The sequence below is a fragment of the Apus apus genome, chromosome 5 (genome assembly GCF_020740795.1).
Source record: "Apus apus isolate bApuApu2 chromosome 5, bApuApu2.pri.cur, whole genome shotgun sequence".
In the NCBI taxonomy this organism is placed as follows: domain Eukaryota; kingdom Metazoa; phylum Chordata; class Aves; order Apodiformes; family Apodidae; genus Apus; species Apus apus.
In genome coordinates, this window is record NC_067286.1 from 12,608,538 (window position 1) to 12,635,989 (window position 27,452).

Genomic DNA, 27,452 nt, shown 5'->3' on the forward strand with positions numbered 1-27,452 from the left:
AACATTTACATATACACTTGATTGTTGTCCAACTGATATCATTAACACACAGAGTAAATGTACGCATATAATCCCCAAAGGAACTTCAGATTTTCTCTTTTGAAAACTCTTAAACAAGGATTGGTACTAAGTGTACTAAGTCAGGGCAGAATTTCTTTTTCTTTTCCTGGGAAAGTGTAGGAAGGAGTCTTTCTAACACAGGAAGGTGTATGACAGTATTAGTTCCATCCATTTGATCTCCCTTTTGAAAAACAAACCATTACTTACTTCCATTTCCTACAGAAGTTATTTTGTCACTGCATATTGTATTTTCTGTCAGCAATAATGCTGGATAATTTCTGCATATTGTCAACTTTTAGGCCCATATCCTGCAGCAGCACTTCCTGCTACACCACAGCTTCCTCAAAACAACTGCTACTTCAGTGCTATTCAAATACAGCAAATCACATGCAGTGGCACCGAGTAATTTTAAGAATTTCTTGTTTCAATAAACAAGCAAAAAGAGCAATCATCAATTTACCTGATCTGATCTCTAAACCCATTTAAGTAAATTTCAAACGTGCTAAGTACTTTGACCTTCCAGAAACAAACAGGATGAATGAGCAAAAGCATCCCTTGAAACCCCACTAGGTGCCTATCTTCACATACAGCAGCCTGAACACTTTTCACAGTCCGGTTCAAAATTACGATTTTGTTTCATTCCACAGGGATGAGCTGTGCAAATAACCAACCCTGGTGGAGCAGTGCGGTCTAATCTGTAACTTCGTTAACAAACGACAGGAAAATTGCGTAGGAAATGACTCTAATCCATACTTACCTTTCAGGTGTTTTAAAAAAAACAAAAAACAAAAACAAAACAAAACAAAGAAGGGATGGTCCCTAAAAACAAAATAACTTGGGTACGCTTTGTGTACTTCAAAGCCCGTACTGGCAACATTTCTGTGATGTCTCAAAACAAAGACACAAAAGGGAGCTGAACCCGCCCAGCGTTCCTGCCCCTAAATCGCCTGACCAGCTGTGCCCTGCCCGCAGCCGGCAGCCGGGGCGCTGCGCGGCCCCCCCGCTGGCAGGGCAGGCCCGACCCGGCCCGCTGCCCCGCACTGCCCCGCGGGGGAGGCCTGACTGCCCCGCGGGATGTACCGAGGGATTTTTGAGAAGATCTGCAGTTAATACACACGGCAGGCGCGGCTCCCTGCGTCCCGGGTGCCCTGGGATTCCTGCGCTGGCTGCGGCGGGAGCTGCGCGGGGCTCCCGGGACGCGGCGGCCGCAGCCCGGCCCGTCACCCCGGGCCAGGCGGGAAGGACCCGCCGGCTCGCGCCGCCCCCGCCCCCGCGCCCGCGCGGCCGTTAGCGCGTGGCAGTTGGCGCGCAACCGCTCCCGGGCGCGTGCCGCCGCAGGGGCTTCCGCGCGCGCCGTGTGCAGCGGGGTGAGGGGAGGCGGGCGGGCCGGGGCCGGGGCCGGGGCCGCGCCTCCCTCCCTCCGCCGCCGGGGCTTCGCCAGCGGCTGCTGCTGCCGGTGAGCGCTGGGAGGCGACAGCGAGTCCCTGGCGCTGGATCCGCTCGGGGAAAGCGAACGAGACTTTTACCTTTTCTCTCTTTCCCCGTCTTTACCCACCATGCTGTGGACGCCGCTGCCTGCGGAGGAGAAGCGGCAGCTCAGCCCGACGCCTTTCTCCTGAGGAGATGAGGGAGGCGCGGCCGGGCCGGAGCTAGCGCGACCCGCGCCTCTTCCCCGTCCTTCCCTCTCCCGCGTCCCCGACCACCATGAGGGAAGAGAGGGAAGCTGCAGCCGCGGCCGCCTCCCACCACGGACTCGGCAAAGCCCCGCAGCTCTGCCAGCAGCCGGACGGCGGCGGGGCGGCTGCCCCCCTGGCGCTCCCCGGCAGCGGCAGCCCGGAGAGCCTGCGGAACGGCTACGTGAAGAGCTGCGCGACCCCCCTGAGGCAGGACCCCCCGAAGAGCTTCCTCTCTCTGCTGCTGTTCCCTACCACCGCCGCTGCCTCCTACTCCTCCCGGGCTCTGCTCAGCCTAGGCGCCCTGGCCGCCGTTGTCCTCTCGCTCCTGGCCTTTCACGGCCGGGGCAGCGCCGGGAGCCAGCTGGACGGGAGCAGCTGGCGGAGCCCCCGGTTGCTGCACGCCTTCCTGTGCCTGTCCCGCTGCCTCAGCCCCCTCTTCAGCATCGCCTGTGCCTTCTTCTTCCTCACCTGCTACCTGGTCGGTGGCAGGCGCGGGGAGCACGGCGGCGGCACGACCCGCTGGTGGCTGCTGGCCCTTCCCGTCTGCAGCTACCTGGGGGACTTTGTGGCGCTGCAGTGGCTGCTGCCCGCAGAGGGGCACGAAGAGGAGTCCCAGCCGCTCGCCGAGCCGCAGATGGTCCTAGGCAGGCTCCTGACAGTGCTGACCTCGGTGGCAGCGCTGACCTTGCTGCAGAGCTCCCTGAAGTTGCGTCGGAGGCTCCTCGTCTTGGTCTTCTCGAGCGTGGTGTGGCTGGTCTCCCTCACTGGCCTTCACTCGCTCCCCCCAGCCGTCAGACCGCTGCTGGCCAGCTCGGTCGGGGTGGCAGGCTGCCTTCTGGCACTCCGTGGCGGGGAGCGCGGCATCTTCTCGGCTCAGAGCCGAGAAGCGCACCACCAGCATCACCACCACCCACGGCTCCCCAGCGTGGAGGAAAAAGTGCCTGTGATCAAACCCAGGAGATCTAGCTGCGTATCCTTAGGGGAAACATCGGCCAGCTACTATGGCAGCTGCAAAATGTTTAGGAGACCATCGTTGCCTTGCATTTCCAGAGAGCAGGTAGGTTTCTCCGAAACTGGAGGGAGAAACTTTCTGAGGAGTGAGTGCCACTCGCTTTTCCTGACTGCTGTATGTGTCTGTGCTGGATGTCTGCTGTCAAACCACTGTTAGAGGAATGGAGGAAGATATTAGTCCCGTAGCGGGTTTCTCAACTCGGTTCTGCAGAATCAACACATAATCCTTTAGAGGCTAAATCATAATAATGTATTTGCTGTAAGACAGAAAGCTCGCTCGCTTTTTATACAATCTTAACCATTAAAAAGTAGTTTTTATTGATGAAAAGAAAACTCCAAGCCAAACATCTTCAGCTATCAGCTGCCTTGTTATTTTGATTGTTTCTTTTCCAAAGCCCACCACCTCCCCCGCTTCTGACAGACTTTACGAGAGAAAGAAACCACAGCTTTCTAGCTGCTCGGCACTTCAGGCTCTTCCCGCTTTCTATCGACAAAATTATTGTCAAGTGCTAAAGGAAAATCAGGTTTTGAGGGATCCTATTTATCAAACGTTGGCGTTGTTTGAATGGCAGCATTCCTTCTGCCTTGCAGATTACTGTCTCTCGTTTCTCTCCTTCTCACCCTCTCCTCCTCGCTCCACATAAGTTAACATTAGGTTTGAGTTGATGGGATTTAAGAAACTTCTTTTTAATGAAGAGAGAGCTGTTCAGTAGAGTCTGGAGGGATGCCCGAAGCGCTAAGTTTTCTTGAATGGAACTCTGTTGGTTTCTACCTCCCGGAAAACTTTTCAATGAATCTTGTTTTTTGTAGCGCAAACCCCCGTGTGAGGGGGGAGTTTGTTTATATTTGAGAACTTGCACGTGAACTGCAGGAACATTGAGTTGTGTTGCCGGTCGAACTGGCCGGAGGCTGCTGCAAGTGGATTATCAGCCCGTTATAGGAGGGAGAATAAGGGAAGTGTATTTAGTAAACGTGCAAGTGGGACAGTTTCTGGGAAGTGATTGTTGCTGCGGAATCCCCCATCTACTACTGTTGTGGTTGGAATTAATGGATGCTAAATTTTCTAATTTTGCTTTGGCATATATTCTGTAATGCACTTCTTGTGATTGACTGTGAAATAGGTCTAAGGAAGTATGCTGTGAATCTGAAACGGTGGAGTAGTTTTCAAGCATTTCTTTCCTTGCATTTGCACAATAGAACAATGAGCGGTAATTGTTTTTGCATAAAAGGTTAAAATGCAAGTGGGCTGTAATAGCCTTTAGAAGTAACCAATTAAGTAAGTTTCAAATTATCTAATGCAAACTATGAAAGAAACATTAAAATATTGTAGTAGCAATTAAGATATGTAGGGAATATTGTGTAGTAATTTACTTTCTCCGTTCCCTTCTGTGCAGTAAATGTTCTCTTTTTCTGTCACATTTGTCTGCAGTACAAAAAACTCGGGAAAATGTGATAACATCTTTCATTAACCTTTCTAGATGATAGAAGATATTTGTTCTTAGGCAAGTTACTAAATGCTTCCTTTGATACTTAGCTCAATTGCTAAAAGCATGTGCATATTTCAAGTTAGGGCATTTATTATTCTTTAAGTAACATCATAAATGTCAGCCATAACTAAATACGTAGAATTTATTGGCAGTACTTAAATCATATGTGTTTGTAATAAAATGTAACTGTTTGGTAGACTTCCAGAATTTGATATCTTTGTTATCAGTAGAAGTGAACAGAAACAACACACATCTGAAGTTCTTTGTTTTCCTACTAGTCTATTATACTTTACAATAGGTATGTGTGCTTTATTGAGCACAGTTTTAATAGGATTGATAGATATGTGTTATGTGTGATATTTTATATGGGATTTTGTAAGGATAACACAGGTAAAATCTTCTGATCTCCTGATTGACTTGGAGAGAGATCAGACACTGCAGAGCTGATAAAATACCAGTTGTTTAGGCAGGAGGGGAGAAATAGGCCTATAGCATGTGACTTAATTTGAATAAACCCTACAGGGTTTTTATATTCCTTGAAACTGAAGGAATGTATGCACTTAATGCTTTTTGGGGAGCATTCATTTATTTATGTGAATTTTCTTTGAGGCCTCATTGCATGTTTTGCAGACATTTATAAAATGTTACAATGATTATTTTCTAATATTGGTATTTTAAGTTAGTGAGTTTAATGAGCATCGTTAAGAATATCAGTGGAGTACAAGGAATGTGCTGCAGGTCCACCATGACAGGAATACTTTAATAAACGAGAACCAAGTTGCTATTGTGATTCTATTTCATGTATTTTGTGTTATTGTTATGAACCTCTTCTATGTAGAGGTATGAACCTCTACAAGTAGGGGCACTTAAGAACAAAAAAGGCAGATGTAGATACTTGGTTCTCTTTGAGGAAAATGGGGAATGCTAGTATTGACCTGTTGATTTGAAATTATGCCTGACTATCTTTGTAGTTAAATACATGAGAAAATAATTACATTGAGTTGACTTTTTAAATTAATAAGCTCAAGACAACAATTCTGAGGGTTATGTGTGCATGGGGAGTGTGTGTAGGGGGGAACACGTAGGTGCAACCACTAGCATGTGCATGCTGGAATGGGTTATAAGCCTGCACTGTGTTCTGGGACAGGACTGGAAAGATGCTCTATAAGAATGATCCTGTAAATGCTCTCTAATTTGAGCAATCCTTATGACAAATATTTAGATTATTGCTTTCTGTGTTTGAACAGGTCTGACAACTATAATGTTGGAAGGTTCATGAAATTAGATTACCTTCATTCTTACCTTTTTATATGAGTATGGATTCTTACTTTAGCCACCAAAGTTTACAAATTTGTGCTGTGTGTGGATTTTCTATGCTGCATATTGAAAGTAATGTAGTAGGAAGTGGGAGGAAAGAGTCTTGAATAGATTATATCTTTACATTTTTATGTGAATATACTTACAAGCCATGATCAAAATATATAAATACACATAGAAGGAAGCAATATGACTAAAATTAAGTTTAAGAATTATGCAAATGAAATGTCTTATCTGAACTCTACTATAGTAACACTTCTGATCACAGAAATTAATATGATTTTAGTAGTAAACAGGCTTTTTGAATTCTTAGTTCAGTATTCATCTTGGACCTAGAGGGGAATTGCTTATTAGCAGTATGACTGCAGGATTGATTGGAATTACACATTCCGTGGAGATGATGTTTTGATTGCATATGTTAATCAAATGCTAATTTGCTAGCGGTGCCTACTGCTACTGGTGTAAAAGGCTTTATCTTCTTTGACTGTTACATTTAGCAGTTGTTTGTTTTTTTTTCCCCATGAAAGTCAGGTCAGAATTGGGAATCTAAAAGGTGCTTGTCATTATTGCAGATCTTGTAAGCACTCCATATCCTGAAAATTACTGTACTAGAATAGTTTTTTTCTTTAATACAGTGGTGAATATGTATGTGAGAGCAAGTAACAATGTGTAGGAACTCATACATAGGACCTTCTAAGAATCCAGAAAGATGTGATTTCTAATATCTCTATTTTTCCTTGGGTAAAGAATAGGCCTTCTTAATTAAGTATACAAGACGTGTACAAAACAGTCTGCAAACAGACCTGATACTTTTCTAGCTACTTGACAATGTTCAAACACGTAGGAAGGCTGGAATATTTAATGGATAAAGACTGCATTCATGTTGCGCTCTGTTAATTACAGGAAGAATTGTCTTGTGGTTAAATTGTTGGATTGATCACCACTTTTCCACAGTTTCCATTCCAAGCTATCTTTGATGCATTACCTCAGTAACATCAGGACTCAATTTCAAGAGTCTAAAGTATTTATGTAACTTGAAATTAATGCAATTCCTTATTTGCTCAGACAATTTATATCTGTGTCTGTTACCTATTTGTGAAACAAATTATACTTTGTCCTTATGTAGTCAGGGTATAAACTTTCCAATGCAGCAGCTGCCTGTTAATATGTATTTTACAGTGTCTTAAAACTGTTATATTCAGATACTCTTTGCAGCCTGGAAATCTGTGAGTCTTTACATGTTAATTGCAGCCAATAACATAAAATGTAGCTCTTCTTGCTATGTATTTGACAAACCAACTCTCTGAAATTAAGTTTTCCTGTAATAATTACAATGACTGTTACCTACATGTCAAGATTTTTTCCTGTTGTTAACTGAATCTTTGTATCTCTTGGGGTTTTACTTTTTGTCTTAAGAGGAAAATCAAGGTAGAAATGTGGGTGTGTTGAGCTGTGAATGTAATCAGTTTCAATGGGATGCAGCTGAGTGTGGGGAATATATAGAGAGAAGGATTACATGGCAAAAGCAATTGTCTTGGAAGACTTTTTGCATCTGTATTTTGGATGAGTAGGGTTATGTTGTTTCTGTCTGGTTCTCTTTGACCTTGACAAGATGTTTTGAGCTACAGGAAATGAGAAGGCTCTTGGTAAGAGTTGCATCTTTTGTAGTAGTTGTTCTTTGTTTTGGGCTTTTGTTTGTTCGTTTGTGTTGTTTTGTTTTGGTTTTTTTTGTGGGGTTTGTTTGTTGTTTGATTTTTTTTTTTTAATTTGTTCTTAACTTGTATTCTTGATGTATCATACCAGAAATAAAAGATGATTTGAGTGTGGTCTGCCCATAGTGATCTGTAGAGAGATCAGAGTTTGAGTATCCTCTGGCAAAGTGACAACCAGGACCATGCAGTTGTTCACAGAGAATGATATTTAATACTATTAGGGAGACTGAGTGCAGTTAAGAACTCTGTTAGCTGAGTTTATTTGAGTCTTAACTTGATGGCAGTTCATGTTCTGGATATAAAAAGCATGCTAAAAGCAGGGAAACATCTTTATGTCGTTGGTGTAGCAAAGTGGGTTGACTGTTTCTGCAGGTGTGGTTTCCTAGAAGGAGAGTGTGAAAGGAGAAAGGAAGGAGATTAAAGCCAACTGCTGTGGAAATGCTAGAAAAGTTTGGAGGAAGGTGAGGGTGGCATATTACAGGAGTGACCAGAGTACCAGTCGAAAAGAAGCAGAGGAAGCTCGGAAAGAAGGTTCCAAAAACTGCATGATTGACTGTGTTAAAGGAAACGATCAAGGCAAATTGGATAAAGTACTAATTTTGACTAGGAAGACACTCTAAACTAATGAAAGAAAATTGTAGACATGAGGAACAGAAGATTCTGAGGAAAGTTTGGAGAATGGCAGAGGGCAGCCTCCATGCTGTGTGTTGTGAACAGTATATTCCCTGAGGTTAAATATGAAAGGGCAGAGAATTACAAGAAGTCAGGTATATTTTCCTGAGGAAAAGATTCATTGTTTGACACAAAATGTGTGTGCATATATGTGCTCAATATTTTGGTACTATCATAGTAGTTGAACTTGACCAACTGAACTGATTGAATGCTATGGCCTTAGAAGTTTCAAAGATATCAAATTCCACCATGTTTTATGAAAAAAGATGAGAAGTGAAGAGACCCTGTAGAATATGATCCAACACAGGGCAAGTCTGCAGTGTGAGCTGAACTCTTAAGAATCCACATGAGTGTGCCTCTTATGTATTCTAAATACCAGAATGGGCAGCAGGGAATTCTGTTAGAGGCTGTACCTTATTTGACATTTGATAGGAAATTTATATTTTTAAAAAAGCTTTTTTCTTCCTGTTTTGGCTTTTCTGATACCTAAAAATGTGAACTTCATGCAGGCTTACCATAATTCAAATAAACCACCAAACAAAGCCAACTGTAACTATCAGTCAGGTCTGATGTTCAGAAGTTGCTGAAGATTACATAGAGTATATCTTGTACTTTTGTGCAAATATAAGGACTACAGGCAGGGAAATGGGGAGATGTAGCCTGTTCTGTCATGGATAAAAAAACTTGTGGAGGAAAACAAATGAGAAGGGAGGGCAGACCACAGCAGGCTACTGCCATAGGATGTTTTGTTGGAATCTCACCCATTTTTCCAGGATATAACTATGGGGAGAGAGACCTGAAAGAATAGTTTAAGAAAGGAAACATTTAATTTCAACATGAATTTTTCAGTAGGTGAAAACAATGCTTAGCAAGATGGAATGACACAACTGGATAAATTTTAATGGAAAAAATGGGAATTTTCTGCAACTCGGTAGCAGGAATGAAAATTTAAGGCAAAAGTGCGGCCTTGGATTGATCAGGGCAGACTGTGTAATATATGAGTGAATGTTAGTGGAGCATAAAAAGGATCAATAACTTTAAGGATCTTTAAGTGGATTACCAGAGCCTTCCAAGCAGAGAGGAATCATGGGTTGTAATAAATTAGAGTTCACAAGTTGACAAGTAAACTGACATGATCTTATGTGAGAAGGGCAGGTATGGCAAAACAATTGGAGAGATCTGTCCTTAAGGAAGACCCATTAAGTGGATGGCCTTATTGGTGAGTGTGACAAAATCAAGTGTCACACTTGACAATCAACTAGGGAAAGCATGACAATGAATGGCTGCTGAAATAAAATTGCAGTTTCTGGAGCAGTTTTATATTTGAAAATGGATCATACAGCTTTGAGAAAGGATGTAATTCATATAAATGCAGGCAGCGGGTGACCAGGAATAAGTTTTGTTGTGCTGGACCATTGCTTCTTTTTCATAGCTTTTGTGTGTAATGTGTTCCTTTGAAACAAGTGCAGATTTACTGGGAGAGGGACAGCACAGGGCATGGGTATCCAAGTAAATTTTTATACCCCTCTGTTTAATAGTTCAATATTTATGAAGACCAGTGCTGCTATATAGAACATTCATAACTACCAGTGCTAACCTTACTTCCTACAGGAGGTGTGGAAAAAGCTGGTCCATTTCCATTTAAATGACTGATTGAATGGTAATACTGACAAGTTTTGTTACCTAGTACTAGCTTGCCATCCTTAATGTTCCTTTACGTAAACCCAAAACCCCTCACTAAGTTAAAGGTATATTTACAGCAAATGATCCATTTGTTGTTAATTTGATAAATAAAAGTTTATTTTCTGGAATGTTAATATTATGTTTTTTCTATGTAACTTACTATTTTTAAGCTATTCAAGATGTCACAGAAAATGTACCACATGAAGCTGTACTTGGATGCTTTGGATTTGTTTTTGAGAGTTCTTCCCTCTCTTATGAGGAGCATTCCAGGTTTTCTGTTATGAATAAGCAATAGATACTTTGGTTTAGCTATATCCATGCTGGTAATAGTAATTGAGAAACTTACAAGGGGTTTAATGTTGAGTGAGTACTTTCAGTATGCCCAAAACAGCTAGTGCTGCTCCGCCACCCCAGAGGAACTGTACCACTGTTATTGGTGATACAGCTAGCTTGTGTCACACTGGCTGTTCCTATCTGTTGTCAGAACAGTTTTATCAGCAAAGTTCATAATATAGAATAAACTTTTCTGGAACTGTGTGAAGCGTAAGGTTTGCAGATAGAACTTTATCAGTTTTATTGAAATCACAGCTTAACTATGACTACCTGCACAGGCACTGTGATATTAGAGGGTCTCTTAACCTTCATTATTGGTCATACTACATTTTCTTTTTGATTAGACTAAACCCTTTTAAAAGGATGGGAGCTAATGTAAAGGCCAAACAAGGCATTTTTATACTAGGCTCATTGTTGGCATCTTTAGCATGCAGTCTGACCTAAAATTAAAGGCCTATATTTACATTTAGGGTATTTTTTTTTTATTCTTACAGTCAGTTTAATATTCCAGATTCAATCATAACTTATTTTCTGATTTTTGTTTTTTATATTAATTTTCTGCTGAGCACTGTTGTGTGATACCTGTTTGCTACTTCAGGAATGTAGTTCTGTTCCTTCTGTCTAGCAGATTATCTTAAAGGAATTTTAATTTTCTGGATACTCTGAAGTTACTAATACAGGATAAGAAGTATTGCTTTTCCTAAGAACTGGTATCAGTGAATTTTTCTAGTACTTTTGGCTCTCCAGAACAGTTTCTATGCTTTCACAGAAATTGCTGATGCACCTACGGTTTTTCAACATTTGATGACTGATACTAATCCTAAAGTGTCTCACGATATGTGTATGCTTTAGAGAAGTGAATGGCCTTGTAGCTGGGCTTGTAACTTTTGAAGTTGAATGTCAGGTGTGTAGTTTAATGATGCTAATTTAAAAAGAAAGGAATGTATTTGAGAGGCGTCTTAGTGAATATTGTTTTGATTAATGTCCACACTAGCCTTCATTTCACCTGGACGGCATGTAAATGTACTCAGGGGCTCTAATATCTGCTCTTGCAATTCCGTAGTTTCATACACATTCTCACTCCCTTACGATTATCCTCACCACATAGTTTGAAATTAAATTTCAGTTAATTTAAACTGCATTTTTGTAGGTACAAACAGTTATGTGTGAGCAGTAGAGGAGGGAAATTTGTGTTGAAACCTGAATATTTGATTAGCAGACTGAAAAAGTTTAGATCCTGCTGTGCCTGCGAAATGCCATTTGCTCTGGCACTGCTCTGAAGGAATTGGCTTGGACTGGAAGAGGTAAAGGCACACGAGCAGTTTTTGACCAGTTGGCTCTGCGAGAAGCAGCTTTAGTTTGCTCAGGGAAAGACGAATGTTGATCTTGGTTATACTGTTTCCACTGAGATTCTCCATACAAGAGTGCACTGAAACACCTGTTGTGTGTTGCTGCTTATAGATTCAGGTAAAAAGACACAAACAATTATGAGAGGGGCTCAGTTCTTCCTAACGTGTTAGTATAGGATAGAGCAGTGTATTTCATATCTTAATTAGAAAACAATGACAAGCTTGTACTGTCCACCTTATATGTGTCCTCTTTTGGTTCCTGTTTCAACTAACTGTTTTTGGGGCAGCATAGTATCCATTTGGGGATCATCAAAGCATGCTTACAAAGCAAATTTCAGAGGAAATTTGCAATGAGAGAATTTCAGTTGCTTATGCATGCAGATGTTTAACTAGGCTTCTTCTAGTGTTTTTGTGTTTTTTTTTCTAATAGTATAATGCTGATGTTACTTTGGATCTTTCCAATTATTAAAGAAATGTAGTATGTCTATTTGAAGTTAAAATGTGTGACTACCATGAAGTAAAATAACAGCCTTCTGCTATTATGAAGAAGTGCAACAGAAAGCATTTTTTATTATAAGTATCTGTTAACTTATTTTTATGTTGCTATAGAAAAGTATTAATTAGAATCTGTATCAGAGTTTCTTGGTACCTTTTATTCACGATAGCAGAAGGTTTCCATGCCGTGGTAATACTGAAAATCTAATTTTTCCTTCTGTTTGGAGTTTCTGGTTGAATAAATTTGATTAAGAAAGAAGAGTTTAGAACAGCTTTTGTGTTAATAAGTCTTTTTTGTCATTGCTTTTAATTCATTTATTTTTCCTAACTGGCAGCCTGTTTCTTAGATGCTAAGGAATTTTTAAAGAAGCTTGAAAATAATAGTTTTGCAAGTGATTTTTTTTTTTTTATGATGGCAAGGTGAAAATAAGAAAGTGGAAGTAGATGAGCAGAGGCACATGCTGGCTGCTGCTTTTAAGGGTTATCTATGTTTTCAAACATTCTGAGACAATGACTGTCATATCAGAGACACCTGCAGAATATTCTGAAGAGTAAAACAGTACTTCAATCTATGTGTGAAGGACAGCAATATTTTATGCAGAGTAAAAACCAAAACTAGCTAAAACCATAAGCTTCAAATGATCTTGTTTTAACTAAATAAAACTGTGCTTGTGTATGGAATTTGCATAACCCATTATTAAGATGATTGAGGATAAAATTTCAGTACAAATTCATTTAGAAACCAGTCTTACAGCTGTTGGTATCTTGTTCAGGAGAATGTCTTGCAACTTTAGAAGAGATTAAAACTCTGTTTCATACAATAAAAATACGCTGGTTTGGGATTAACTGCAGAAGTCAATACGGCTTTAATAATGGGCCTATAAATGTATACAGTTAGTCTTGTGTCATTTTATTGTATGAGACTAGACTTAAAATCTCATCGCTAAATACTTGTAAGTCCTCTGTACTTGCCTCAACACTTAGTCTAGTAGGAAGCTCCCTGGAGTCAACACAGCACTTAAGCTTCCAAGTGGAAAAGAACACGTGTTTTACAGTTGTTCAGGATTGAGATTATAGTCCTTGCTTGTTTAAAAATTCACAGGGTTTAAGATAATGTATACCTTTAGTTCTCTAGTAGCAAGCATTAACAATCTCAAATGAATAAATTCTTAATGCTTATATGTCTTTAGAAGGTACATCTTTATCTTTAATTATTTGGGCCTTGAAAGTGCAAGAAAAATTATTTCCTAGGAGATTGATGTTCAACGGTAAATTGTTTGCTTGCTTGTCCAGTCTTTTTTGAAATGTCATTTTTCTTTTTCTTTACCTGTCCTCCTTCTTAATTTTAACACCTCTTCGACCTGTGTGTTCTTTCTCTTTCTGCATGTTACAAGATCAGTAATGTAATTTAGTTGAAAATTGCAATTATCTCTCAGCAAAAACATAAAAATGTTCTGACTGAAGATACTTTACTTTTTAGAAACCTTGCAATCAAATGATTGTTTTAAAAATGTGTGGAACATTAGGTAACATAATTTATAGAAAAAAATAAATATTTCTTTGCATTTACAGCTCAAAAGGTATTTCTAAAATCCCTTCAATACCATATAAATGTTCATTATTGAAAAATGATACCTAAATAGACTGCACTTCAAAAGGCATGTATGTTTGGTTTTGCCATACAGTCCTTATCCTTTTCCTTGATAGCATGCAATATTGCAAAGTTCTTTGTTTTTTCATTTTGTTCTTTTAGTTCTGCAAGTTAGATGAAGGGTGCTTACTCACCTGCTTTATTCTCTGTAAGCATAACTGCAAACTTATAAATAAGATCTGAGCTCTTGATTTGTAGACTTTTGTAGTTAGGAAGTTATTTTCCGTCCAAAGAGAATCTGTATATATGTCTTTGGTAGTTTCAAAGCTGAAAAGCGTCCTCTGTTTGTATTTCTTGGATAGAGAGGACAAAGTTTCTAGGTTGTTTTACTCTGGTTTGTTTTTTAGAAGACAGCCTTTAGCCATCTTGTTTGTTTTGCCTAACTTTTTCCTATTGTAAGCAAGTGAGGAGGGGGAAATAAGAGTATTACCTCAACTGCTGTAGTTGTAGCAAGAGTAGCTGTCTGTCTAATAGATAATAGGCAATAAAGTGTGCCTTAAAAAAACACACCTGAACATCTTAATCCCTTCACTTCTTCTCCATTCAAAACCAAGGAAGAATTAGAGGATTTTTGTCCGTGTGCCTTTCTGCAATGTCTGAGAGCTATAAGAAAGCTTTGCCTGATCTTTATAATACTGGCATTTGTATACAAATTTACTAGAGGTATTTAATTCAGATTACAGCTTAGATTACAACAGGGTCAGTAGGAACAGAGGAATATTTTATGGCCTGATGCCTTGAATTTTCTTTGCCTCCACAGGCAAAAAAATTTAACTAGACTTTGCAGAACTTTTTTTTTTAAGGAAATTTGAACTTCATTTTCAATTTCTAAGTAATACTTCAGCTCAGCATGTCTATTAGATTCCCAGCTGTGTCCCAGGTCTGTCTTTTTCTTCCCATCATCTCTGCTTCACTTTTTAAGATATTCTGCAGTGGTACCCCTGCAGATTTCAGGAAGAGGGGTAAGCCGAGAAAAGCCAGAGTCAAAAAGAACAGTGAGTTCCCTGCATCTGTCTTGTCATGAACATAATTTGGGAGGTTATCTAGTCTGGTGGACAGAGCTGTATTTTTCTTCTCGTGTCCCAGTCAGAGCATAGCAGGAGACAGAGCTGGAGAAAAACTGTGGTGGTAGATTCTGTAGCTAGTGGATTTTATAAGGCAGATAACAATTTTGAGTATTGCAAAAGTATAAAATTGTTAGTATTTTTGGATAGACTTCCAAGCCCTAAACTTCTATGTAAACTTCTGTGCAAACTGGTCTTGTTATATGTTAATTACATAACCAAAATGGTTAAGCCATATTTAGATATGAGTATTTTTAGTGTCCTCTGACAGAACATGTATGTGGATGTTCCTCCACTTGGTTTTAATCCAAGCATCTAAAAAATAATTTTATCAAATACGTTCTCAGCAACCACTTTATGTTTTAGTTTTGGAGAACCTGTAAGGCAGAATCTTGAATTCCAAAACCTAAAGCTGTCATGTGGCTCATAATTTTTCTCAGGGTTTCCTGATCCGTTATTAACTAGAGTTAGGGTGAGAATCTTTTGTATCCCAGCAAAACCCTGCAGAAATAGTCTCACTAATCTGTGCTGATTTGCTTCCCTCCCCTACAGGGTTATTCAGGTTCTTCAACATGCCTTGTGTAATCACAGGTTTTCTACCTGTCATTACCTCCTCATCCCTCAAACTTCTTGATCCCTTTCTGGAATTTCCATAATCACATACATCCTTAATTATTTTTTTCCGAGCTGGTTTTCTATTAAATTAAGGAAAATAAATATTGAAATACTTCTTTTTTTCTTCTATTTTCCTGCCTACTAAGTGGGTACTGCAACATTAGAATGAAGAGGAATGCAGGTGTAGAGGAAGAAGCTAAGAAGTGATGCAGAAGAAAACTATACTAATAGCGTCGAAAAGCCTGCTGATGGAAATACCTGCATTTAGAGAAAAACATCGAGATGCTAACAGTCATCTGCTGACTTAGCCAATGCATCGATCATACTTTGCCTACGTGGTTCCTTTTTCTGTTGTTGTTGTTGTTTTCTAGATAAGTATAGTTGCCAGGGCATACCTGCGTACAGTTCTTTGGAGTTTTGTTTCAGGCCGCTTGTTTCTACCCCTGGGCTTTTTGGCCTAACACTTCATGTTTTGTTTTTTTTTTTAATGTAGAAAAGTTCCTATACTAGATTTGAGCAAGAAGGCCTCCCAGGAGAGTCTGTATTGTATTTGAAAGAATTAGACTTCCAATTCCTCGAAAATCAGGACTGGTTTAGATCTCCTTTTAGAGCAGTTATAACTTGATAGCAACCTGGCCTCCTGAGTGAGTAAGCTTTTGTGAAAGAAACGTTGCAAAGTCTCTAATGTCTGCTCCTCCCTGCATCTTCATGTTTTCAGTACCCAGTTCTCTTTAGTGGTCAGGAAGCTGCTGTGACAGGTTGTTCTGTCTGTCATCTATTTTGGAATGCTTGAGGGGATTTCCCACTTAAAATTGTTCTGGGTAGATCAGTCAGTGAAGGTGGGATACTTTTTTTAAGCAGTATATTTTGTCTGTATTTTGTCTTGGTGAAGCATTGCACAAAATTTTTAACTACAAATATTGCTTTAATATTGTCTTTTTGCTTTCTTTGTGTCTCACAACTACTCCCTAGTACAGAAAAACTGTTACGTTTTACACTGAATTAGTACTTGATGTCAGCACGTAAAAGCTCGGTGCTGGAAATAGTTTGTTTCATGTTTATTCATGTCCTGAAATGACCAAATTCACGTTTCAAAATAGACCCTAAAATTATCCAAACATCTTTTTGTGCAATTTATTGTCAGAAAGGCCAATATTTGCATTTCTTTATTAATGTGTTTGATTTTTTTTTTAAAAGTTTGCTCTGGCATCTGCAGTTCCCCCGAAAGCCCACTGACAAGATCCATGCCCTCTGCATTTCTTTCATATCAAAATGTGATTTTTGTTCCCTTTGGTATATACAGTAACTGTTTTGTGATAGATTTTTGAAACATGCTTCCCGTTTATATCTGAATGCATCTATTTGAAACAACTGAGAAATAGTTTTATAAATACTCTTGATGTTTGTGTTTATTTTAGGTGTATTATAAAACCAGGAAAATTCTGGAACTATAGTTAAAATTGGCAGTAAAGGTAATTCCATGTTTCATGTAAAATCTGGTGACTTTTTTAAAGCTTAATTTGTGGCAGAAACTTTTTGTAGTGCAAAGAAAAATGTAAAGATACCTAAGAAGTATTTTTTACTTTTAAATTATGTTTTCTTTATTACCTTTTCCTTCTCATTCACGAAGAAAATGCAATGTAGGCAGCTGTTGCAAAGATGGGAGAAAACTGAAAATGCATGCACAAAACTTCGCTGTAGGAGTTAATTTATAGGTCTGATAGGTTAATGCTAAAGATGTTAGTCAAGGGTTAAGCTCAGTATGTTTCGCTGGCTGCTGAGTGAAACAGGATGCAGTGACTACATTGTCAGACTGCTGGTGTGAGTGCAAACAGATGAGGAAATGCTGGATCAGGCACTTCAGCAACTTGGGCTGTTACCTAGGAAACTGCTTGCGTCATACTTGCCAGCAATTAGCTTACAGTTCTTTTATTTTTGATAGTGTTGCAAGCTGAACTCGACTGTTACAAAGGAAAAGACTGGCATCATCTCAAACTGTTCAGTTGTGACTGAGGCTATGGCACTCATGGAAATTTGCAAAGTGCTGCTTCAGATAAATTGAAAAAATATTTAAACTCTCCAGCCTACTTCTCCTAAAAACATTGTAGCAGTGTTTGATTCTGAAAGATGTACAATCAAATTTTTGTGATCTGTGTGAGAATAATCTCCCCTACTTACCAAAAATTAAATACTGCCTTACGCTGGGTAATGCCACCTTCTCCAGCAATTACACTGAAGTATTCTTGTGTTACATATTAAAACATAGTTTTAAAAAATATTTTACCTCAGGTTTAACCTCTAAAGCAAGGGATTCTTTTTCTAAATACTTTTTTTCCGGCATTGATTAAAATTCAGTAGCTTCCAGTGGTTACCTAGCCACTAATATAAACCAGTTAGTGTTGAAAGCAGTGTGTGTTTTATCTCAGAAAATCATCATGGCTTCTACATTTCACTTGAAAACTGTAAACAAATTCACAGTAACTGATTTAATATTGATGTGTGTTGTTTGTATGGGTATTGCCTTATAGCTAGCTGCGTCTATTTTTTTTCTTTTAGGGAAAAATCATGCAGTGAGTGACCAATAGGTTAAACCAAGAGTATTTGTGGTTTTACTTCCCCCCACACACACTTTTTTTTTTGTGTGGAGTGTGTTGCGTAGGCAAACACATGAATAAACTTAGCTTTTAACAAGCTGGTATTATAGTACATAGTTAAAGGCTAATATTCTTAAAATGTCAAGGTTAATATAGAATACCCTTGTGTTGCTGTTTTTGTTTGAAGCTTAGAAGATAATATTTTTTAGAAGTTAGAATACTAAGGTTTTCAAATTATTTGGAAGAATTCTTCCATATGAAATCCCCACATTTTCTTCTTTCTTGCATGAATAACTTTGACGGATCATCAGTTAGAGGTGTGTTACTATCTGAAGTCTATATACAAAGCTCTTTGGGGCAAAAAACCCCACATCAATCAAGCCACCAAACCTCCCCACCCCGAAAAAAACCTGACCCAAACAGAAAACCCCACCCAGCAACAGAAAGACCCCAAAAAAACTCCAAAGCCAACCCTCCCCCCACTTCTCACCCCCCAAACCTTGAGTACAAGGCTCAGAAAGATTGATTATCCCTGTTTCTGCACATTTAGGATAGATTAGCTTGCCTGTGACAGTCTAGCAGTCCATTTTTAGGGCATTTTTCACACTGTAGACCAGTGTCATCTGTGGTTAGCTGGTCACTGGAGTTGCATTCCAAATGGTAACCTGGCCTGGGATCTTCGTATGGGATTGTCTTGAATTCTATTTTATGTTTAAGAAAAAAAGAAAAGAAAACCAAACCAAAACAAAAAAGTTGTTTGTGGGTGGAGGTGGCTAAAATACTGACCGGGATGCAATTCTAAAGGAAGAGCAACTGTTTTTGCTGCTAATTTAAAATTGTTGACTGACTTATCCAACCTCTCTAGCACATGTCGTTGCATGTGGCCACTGCTTGGTATGTGCTTTGTTTGGTATGTATTCATATTAGCTTAGTTGCAAGCTACGAAGTTTTGCTGCTGAAGTAAATTAGTATTGGGCTTTAAATCTTCATGATTAGTAAACAGCTGATGTAGATGTTAACAAAGCAAGGTCTGGAAATCTTAATTTTGAATTGTCATTTAGTTTTGAATTTTGTCATTAATCTTCTTTATCCCTTCAATTCTGGGCAGTAAAATGGAGGCTATGGTGTCATCAGGTCACCACTGGGTTCCATGACTATATGCCTAGTAATTTTGCCATTTAATTAAGGCAATGCCTGCAAGTTATGCATCAAACGTATTTAATGTTTTGGTTTATTTTCATTTAGTATTTTAGCCCTGTAAGCTGTGTCCATCTTCCTTTAATGGAGGAGATGGGAGTTACATGATCACGTACTTATTTTTCTGTGTATCTTTTAATATTTTTTAACTATCTGAATTTAGTCTTCATTCTGGCACTTGTTAGCTATTTTTAAAGTGCTTATATGAGCTGACAACATTCATTTGTTGTTTCCTGAATGTCTCATTCTTAGCCAGACTGGTATACATGTATGTTTCAAAATATTAATCTGTAATAATAGGTAGTAGGATACTACTTGGCTATTTAATCTTTCAGGCATTACAATAAAGGACTGCATTTTTTTCTGAAAAGTCTGTGAAGTTCTCTTAATTCTTGGGGAAACATTTGTTTCAATCTGTCGTAGTCTCCTGACTTTGTAAGTCGACCTAATACTGTATGTTCTGTAACTTTTAGAACCAGTCAGATAGGTGGGTGCTGTGAAAGAACAGGGATTAAGGTGGCTTCTTCTGATTGGGATTTTTACTGAGGAAAGCAAATCAGTAAAATGTTCTTTGCAACTGTTACGCTATAAAGTATTTTGTGGAAAAATCCACTGGAAATACCAAGAAAGTGACTGATAGTCCATTGGTTAATTATGTATGTACCTAAAATGGCCAACAGTCAGATCACTTTGCGTGAATAGTTTTATGCATCAGAAATGTTTTAATGCTTTTCTGAGCAGCACAAAGGTATTTTTTCTTTGTTTTGCTTTCTTATCACATAGTTATGTTCCCAAATGATCATTAGAATAATCTAAGATAGGCAGGTTTGGAAAAAAAAAAAAAATAATAAAAAAATAATTATTCCCATTATCTAATTTGGACAACTTTTTTCCAAGTCTTTATTTTCAAACCATCTTTGCAAATAATTTTTGTTCTGTTTCCATGTAATCATTACGATCAATAGAGGAAATTAAGTTAGACTTTCTTCTGTACATGAGCCCCTTTCTCCTGATGCTAAAATATCCCTTTCCTCTGAATAGGAAGTTTCTACAGCTCCACCCTAGGACATGACAACTTCAGTCTGCAGTAAACCTGTCATTGGGCTTCTTTGTTTGCTTTGGAATTTCAGTGGATAGAAGTTAGAGGGAATTATAGAGAGGCATGCCTTAGCCATCCCTAACTTTCCTGGCATGTGACAAGTCTTCCTTTACTACTTTGTGCTTTTTACCATTTAGTTACTGTGTCCAGCTAAGTAACTTGTTTCCAGATTCTTCGTGTCAAGCTTTCTCTTTATGTGCTTGGTATCCACTCAGAGTTTGAGTCCTTAATCAATGGAGTGTAAAAGTTCCCTAAAATCTTGTGGAATTGAGAGCTCATTTAAGCTTTTCATTGCCTTAGATTGTAGTCCCACTACAGTTTTCTTCTTCATAGTAATTTTATAAACATTTCTGACTTAAGATGTTGCCCTCTATCTACTGTAGCTATTTAGAGAAAATGTTTTTGCTAAGACATGTGTTGGGAGGCCAGGAATTCAATGACTTTTAAGTGATAATAGTGATATCACTAACTTTTCTATACCTCCCTCTTTCTTTTTTTCCCTTTCTTTTAATTTTTCTTTATTATTATTAATTATTATTATCTTGGAATGATGAACTCTTGTATTTGTCTGTGATATCTTCTATTTTTTTTTTTTCCACACCCTTCCTCATTGTTCCTTTACACTTTAGTGTTTTTTGCTTTGGGGCTTTTTTTTTTTTTCTCCTTTTTTGCTGATAATACTGGCAGCAGAACTAACTAAAATGTGCAGTGCAACAGCAGCTTTTGTTGAGTGGGAGATACAATTTCAGTGCAAGTCTTGATTAAAAGTTTTAGTTCTGGTGTCAGAGCATGATAATTTTCTGATGCTAAGAACTCTGTCAAACTTAAGTTAATTTTTATGTAGTGACAAAAAAGGAGGGATTTTTTTTTTTTTTTAACCTTTGAGCATATCCTTTCTAATCCGAATACCTCTCCTCAAATGTTCCAATTCCCTGGACACTGGTGCTTCCACTGAAAGGAGTGGTCCTTCCCAGCACTGTGTGCTTGTTCCTGCTTTGGCACTATCTCCCTTTGTGCTGACACAAGCATTTATGAGACAATACAATGAAACACATCAGGGAACAAAACCACGTTAAAAGCAATCGGTTCTTTTTGTAGTTCCTTGCCACGTGTCTGCACAAATGCTTTTACTGCATAAGGGAGAGAGTACACAGGGATGGGAATGAGTAGCTGAGGGAGGGCAGGACAGTTTATTTATTGTGGCAAAGCCAAGCTGTGCTGATTTAGGAGAATTAATGGCACTGCAGTGTAAAGAATAGATGTGTTAAAACTTCCCAATGAATCAGTCAAAATAGCATCCTCTCACACCCAAAAGCCTCTATATTTTCTCCGTGTCTTGAGTGAACTGTATATTCTGCATTTGCTTACTTGAAGTAAAAGGACCAGGATGCTTCAGTGTTGGATAGCTGAGGTGTGGCAAACAGGTACTTAAAATGTACGATAGTAGGCAATTGCAGTCAGGTGTGGTACCACACTAGCAGCATATGATATTATACACAAAGTTTTCACAAAGATCTTGATAGGAGAGGTGCAATTTAGAATCTAAGTTAGGCTTGTACAGTAATCAGGGTAGAGGGTTCTTTGGAAAAACAATTTAAGATTGTGTGGTAACAGGCAGAATCATACCACATTCATGTGTGAGAACAGAATGAAGTGGTAATGGACACATGTGAATCAGATTGTTCCTAATACTTGAGCAGCATATATTTAAATAGAGCTTTGTTAAAGTTTGTACTTGATCTTGAAGGTCTTTTCCAATCAAGGTAATGCTGTGATTCTGTGAAATTCTTCACTATTTTCAGAGTGAAATAAAATGAAAACATTGTAAACTGTAACAAGACTATGGTGAGTCACCTAATGAGTCTAGGACTCTCATAAATCCATCATACTTCCATCTACAGGACTGAATATGTAGAATGGTAGTGGAGAAAAGCTATTACCTTAGAATATGGAAGTGGAGTTCATTCATGCTGAGTCAGGAATTATATTTGTCCATCTTTGAAACTTCTAGGAATTTTTATATTTCTGCCCACTTCTGTGAGTAACTGAAGTTTCTGATAAAATAAGTCGCTACAGGAAGGAAGCTTCAATCCAGGTCTTTACAGTAACCTTTCTTGGCTCTTAATTTCCGTGTTGCCAAACATGCACATCTGTGGCAGCAAGAAAAAGGAAAATGTGATAAAAATGACAGTTTCTCTTAATATTTCGAGCCCAGACTGAACTTCATGGCACAAATTAGGTCAGCTTCAGAGTACTATCAGGTTTACAGTTTTCTATAGTATATAATTGTGCAAGCCAATCCTGCATCACCTATTTTGTTCGTAGTAACGCTTAGTGCTATGTTCATTTTAGAGAGGTGTTTGCTTATATGTCCCAGTAAAATCACCAGCGTAAAAGACATTAGCCACGAGGATAATTTTTTGCAGAAGGGGTTGGGAGTGGAGAAATGGAAGCAGGTGCACCACGTCTCCTTTCAGCTTTTGAATAAATTCATCTGTTGGGGAGTACACGCAGAGGACTTTGGATATCTGTTTCTGTGGCGAACTTTGAGTTTTCCTCTGTCTGGAAGTTTGTGATCAAAGAGAAAATCTTGTGAAAGCACCTGGAGTCCTGCTGCTTGGAGTCGTTGACTCTGCCATTTTGTGAACCTAAAGTATCTTTCATTGTGCAACTAATAATGTTTTCCTAATGCAAGGACACTTTCTCATCACCTAGTTATTTTTTTTTTTTTTTTTAAGTAATGTTCAGGAAGATAAAGCAGAAATCTGCCCTTGATTTTTAAATCAAACATTAAATAAAAATGTGGATTATATTGATGCTCGGCGAAGGTTAAACTCAAAGCCAGGAGGAGTGAGAGGGAAGTGAAGGGAATGATAAATTGGGAAGAAAATTTTAATCACATGAAGAAGAAACAAGACTATAGAAAAACAAGGTTTGTAAGTAAAGCGTTTATTAAACTTTTGATTTAGTTGAGGTTTCAGTATCATGTTAAAGTAATCAATCTGATGTCAAGCTGAATTTTTTGGCTCTTCCATACCAGTAATTCCTAGCCAGAAGATGGAGTTAGAACACATTATTATTATTATTATTATTATTATTATTATTATTATTATTATTATTATTATTATTATTATTATTATTATTATTATTATTATTATTTCAAAATAAGGATTTAGCAATTCTCAGGTCTTCCCTGTTTGCTAGTGATTGTACAAGACTATGTCCCAGTCAATGCTGTGTGAAGTATGAAGAATGTGCAGTGTCCTCTGTCCCTGGAAATCCCAGAATATGGTCTACATATAGTCCACTAAAATGGCTTCAGAAAGGTATAATGACTCTACAGCACTCTAGAAAAGGGGTACAGTGACCACTGTGATGCCCTTACTCAGCTGTAACTACTGCTGCTAACAGTGCAGCTGAGATAATTTGCAGCATACTGTGAGACCTACTCAGAAAACTGGAGTGAGCATGCATGGACATTTTTTGATTAATTCCATTCTGCCATTAATCTTTTTGATTAAATGAACATTTGGAAAATGAGCCCACAAGACTTAAATATTTTGCCAAAACTCCTTCTTGTGGCTGATGAACTATCAAAAGTTGAATGTTCTGTGAAATTTCACCAATGTTTTCTGTAAGTGGTCAGCACTGACAGGGATATAACCCAAGGCCAGATTAGGCAATTCTAATCCTATTTCCCTGCCTTGTTTTCTGTGACACACTATATGGGAGCCTCCAGTCAAAACGTTATCTTTCTTGTATGTTATAGTCTTTGTTCTCAATGCAAATGAACTGTGTGCTGATTTCATTAATTAATTAGCTTGCTTATGGTCCTGTATGCATTGAGGAAAATTAAAGATGACCCTTTTATCTCTTGGTCAGACACATGAATCAAACAGAAGCAATCTGTGAATCTCCTAAGTGCTTGATGTATTGGTATTCAATACAGCTCGATTCACAATAAAGTAACATATTTTGTTGCTATGTTAAAATGCTAAAAAAAGCCGTAATGCATTTGCATGTATATAAAATAGAGCTTTAATCTCTCTTTTCTTGGAACACTTAAAAGCAAAGGTTTATTATTTTGCCAGAATACTTAAAAGATAGTAATTTTTGAAGATAGAATTTTTGTCAGAGAATTTCAGTGAAGTAAAACGTTTCAAATTTTCAATATGAAAACTAGGAATATTGAGTTTATCATCAATACAGTTTAGTGAATTGATGTGGATTCTTTTTTTTTCTTCATTCCATCTTCTTTTAAGTGCTTTTTGCAGCTCTATTATTTTTATGTGATTGAAGGATTGCTGCATTCTGCTGTGCTGGTTACTTAGTAATGATTGTCAGACTAACTTCAAAGTTAAAAAAAAAAAAAGGCAAATCCATGTACCTCAAAATTCTAAAATTGTATACAAAGAAAAAAAAATAGAATGCCTAATATTAATAAAGCTTGTTTTTACCACTCCATTTGCAGGTCTGTGTATTTAATGACTGACTTGTTATGATGGCCAAGTTGGACAAAGTTTTGTGCAACCCGATCTAGTGGTAGGGTTCCCTGCTCATGGCAGGGGGGTTGGAACTTGGTGATCTTTAAGGTCCCTTCCAACCTTAATGATTCTATGATGTTTCTAAATATTATTAAATTACCTGTATGTTCACACTGAAATCTCATAACTTCAAAGCAGCTACACAACTTTTTTTTTTTTTATATTAGCAATATAATTGTCAATGTCAAAATATCATTAAAAAAAACCTTTGGAATTAAAGTACAGCTTTTGCATTTTGACATTTAAAACATGTTGCTTAGTATTTTGACTCGTTTCATAATCTATGTGAACTGTACAGTATGCTTTTTTAAGCAGTTGTAGTCATTCTTAGTATGCACTTACACATACTGATAAACTGCATTTTCTAGTTTGCAAAGATATTTTTTGTGTCCTGAGGCAATCAATTAGAACTGTTCCAGTGTGATAGTGAGAGTTAACATTGTTTAAACATAATAGTGAGTCAGTCCTATAGTGTTTGTATTAACAAGTTTCCACATCACTTTTTTTAAGCACCTGTGTGATTTTTTTTTCTTTGAAGAGTAAATAACTATTCCTTTCTGCAAATGAATCTATATTTATTTTATAAGTAGCTTTTTCTAGTTTGAAACAGTTTTTGTGAATTCCAATTTAAATTGCCTCTAAATAACATCTTACATCGTTAAAGCATTAGTCCTGAAGTTGCACCACTTCTCAAAAGCATTTAGCTATGTAAATGTATCTCTAAAGTTTATGTGACAAGGCAAAAAGCATTTAAGAAATTATTTCCTGTCTCTTAGTTTATCTTGCTGTTAATTACTAGTAAAAGACACTGCTGTCAAATATCTGGACTTGGTGAGGAATTTTTTTCCCTTACCCCAGATGTCTAGTCATTTCCAGGTCATCTCTAAAGTGGCTATTCTAACCTTCTTTTTGGGTGTACTTCTTTAGGGTAATTTATTGGCAATACAATCCAGTATTAAATGTTGATCTTGACATTTTGCAAATGTATACAAATGTATGTATGTATGTTCATGTGTAGGTATGCACACATCATAGTTTAATTCACGTACCTTTTTGTCATGCGATCATTCTTCTCTAATATCTTTGCATGCCTTGGTTTATTTCAGTTTAAATTTGAAAGAGGACAATCATCCTGAATAATAAGTTTCCTGCAGATTTCATGAAAATGAGTAGCCAACAAGAGAAGAGAGCCTACTAGCATGCTCATTATAAAAAAGACTGAAGAAGCCACAAAAGACAGACTGAATGAGTACACTAAAATACAGGAAAATGGGGCACTTAGAGCTTGCAACTCCAAGTTGCAAGATAATCTAGTAGTAAGACAAGTTGCAAGGATGTCATAATTTGTACTCCTCACGGAGCAATTTACTCCTTTTTCTGAAAAACTGTGCTTATTGGTCTGATACTCCTTGTTGAGATGTTTTGTTCAAGTTTTGGGAAGGCGGTCATCTATGTAGTGAAACATGACAGTGTATTTCCTGTCATGTTATAGGGCTTAATTTACTGTTCTGTCTTTACCAGTTACAGGAACAAGCTGTCTAGTGGTAACAGCTCCAAGATAAATGAAATTCTGTCTCATTTATTGGCTGCTGCCTTTCTTGCCATAGTCTGTGACCTTGTTTTTTGGCAATGGCCATTCTTTGAAGGAAACACTCAAAGAGGTGTTTTGACTTAGCATGAGGCATGCTTCAGTGCCGTCACTGGGAAGTGAAAGCAAGTTTTCTCACTGGTATTCTGTGTTCTACCTACTCAGAAGTGGAAGAACAGGTCACAGTCTGTTCCCTGAATAGTAAAATGGACAGCAGATAGAAGGGTGTAGCAAAGAAGCTTGCTTCTCAGGGAAAAGATGACTTTTCATAGAATTTATTTTCTCAGAATTATGAGAAAGCCTGAAGGTTTGTTTACATTGATTCCCACTCATTTTGTTCAGAGTGTTTAGTGGTGCTCCAAACTACTTTTTTTTTTTTTCCCCACTGAGAAAAGTAACTTATGTGTGAGTGTATTGTGTTTCTCCTTGTATCTCCAAATCCATATTTTGTTTGTGGGTAAGAGGGTTTGTATGTTTATTGTGTTGTTTATATGTATGCCTTGTTTATTTCAGCATAGAGGGGGTTTTTTGGGCTTTCATTGATTTTTTTATTTTTTTTTTTTTCATTAAGTAGCTAACATTTATGAAGGAGAGGGTGAAGAAGGAAAAAAGACACTCACTTAAAACTTGGCCATTCCCAAGTTATTAGAAAAACAACATCAACACAATTGATCTCCCAGTAAGTCTTACCTCTTCATGGGATACAAAGCTGGCATTGTAGGAACATAAATTCTAACTAGAATTCTGCAAGTGTGCGCTTAATGCATTGGCTGCATTTTTGGTAAAAACTGGGTATTTGCTTCTGGGTCTTTGCTTCATATCACATATTTAAAAGATTTTCCAGGTGTTTTCTCAATGATTCTGCATGGGAGGTTTACCAGCAATGAGCTTTGGAGAACAGAGCCTTCGGCTGGTGCTATTGAATGGTTGGACAGTTTTCTAGCCCCTCAAAAATTAAAGTGTAGAACAGTTTGAAGTTTCCTTCAGCACCTTGAGTGTTTCCAGGTACAGCAGCAGAAAAATCATGCTGTTTCCCAAGGGTGCTAGAAAGCTTGCAACTCAGTTCGTGGCTGTCATGGTGGGAGGTGTGGCGGGAAGTCAAGTCAGAATCCTGGAAAACTTCACTTACAGTTAATGTACAAGAATATAAATAAGAAAGGGAGCTGAAACAGTTTCTGAACTATAACAGAATCAATGAGGAAGGCTTTGCTGAGTTTAGTAGAGCCATTTTTTCTTCAGAGGTCTCTGCATGACTTTCAGATAAACCACTTAGATTGGCTAGTGTTAGAATATTTCAGTTGGGGA

General features: G+C 38.2%; 1 protein-coding gene across 1 annotated transcript in view; it reads left to right on the forward strand.

Annotated features, from left to right (window-relative positions):
- The first annotated feature begins 1,517 nt into the window (after positions 1 to 1,517).
- PDE3B (phosphodiesterase 3B) overlaps positions 1,518 to 27,452 on the forward strand; it is an 88,936-nt gene continuing 63,001 nt past the window's right edge. Inside the window, exon 1 of the mRNA XM_051621224.1 lies at positions 1,518 to 2,793. Coding sequence (XP_051477184.1) covers positions 1,765 to 2,793 — 1,029 coding nt within the window. The 5' untranslated portion in view covers positions 1,518 to 1,764. The remainder of the gene's footprint in view (positions 2,794 to 27,452) is intronic.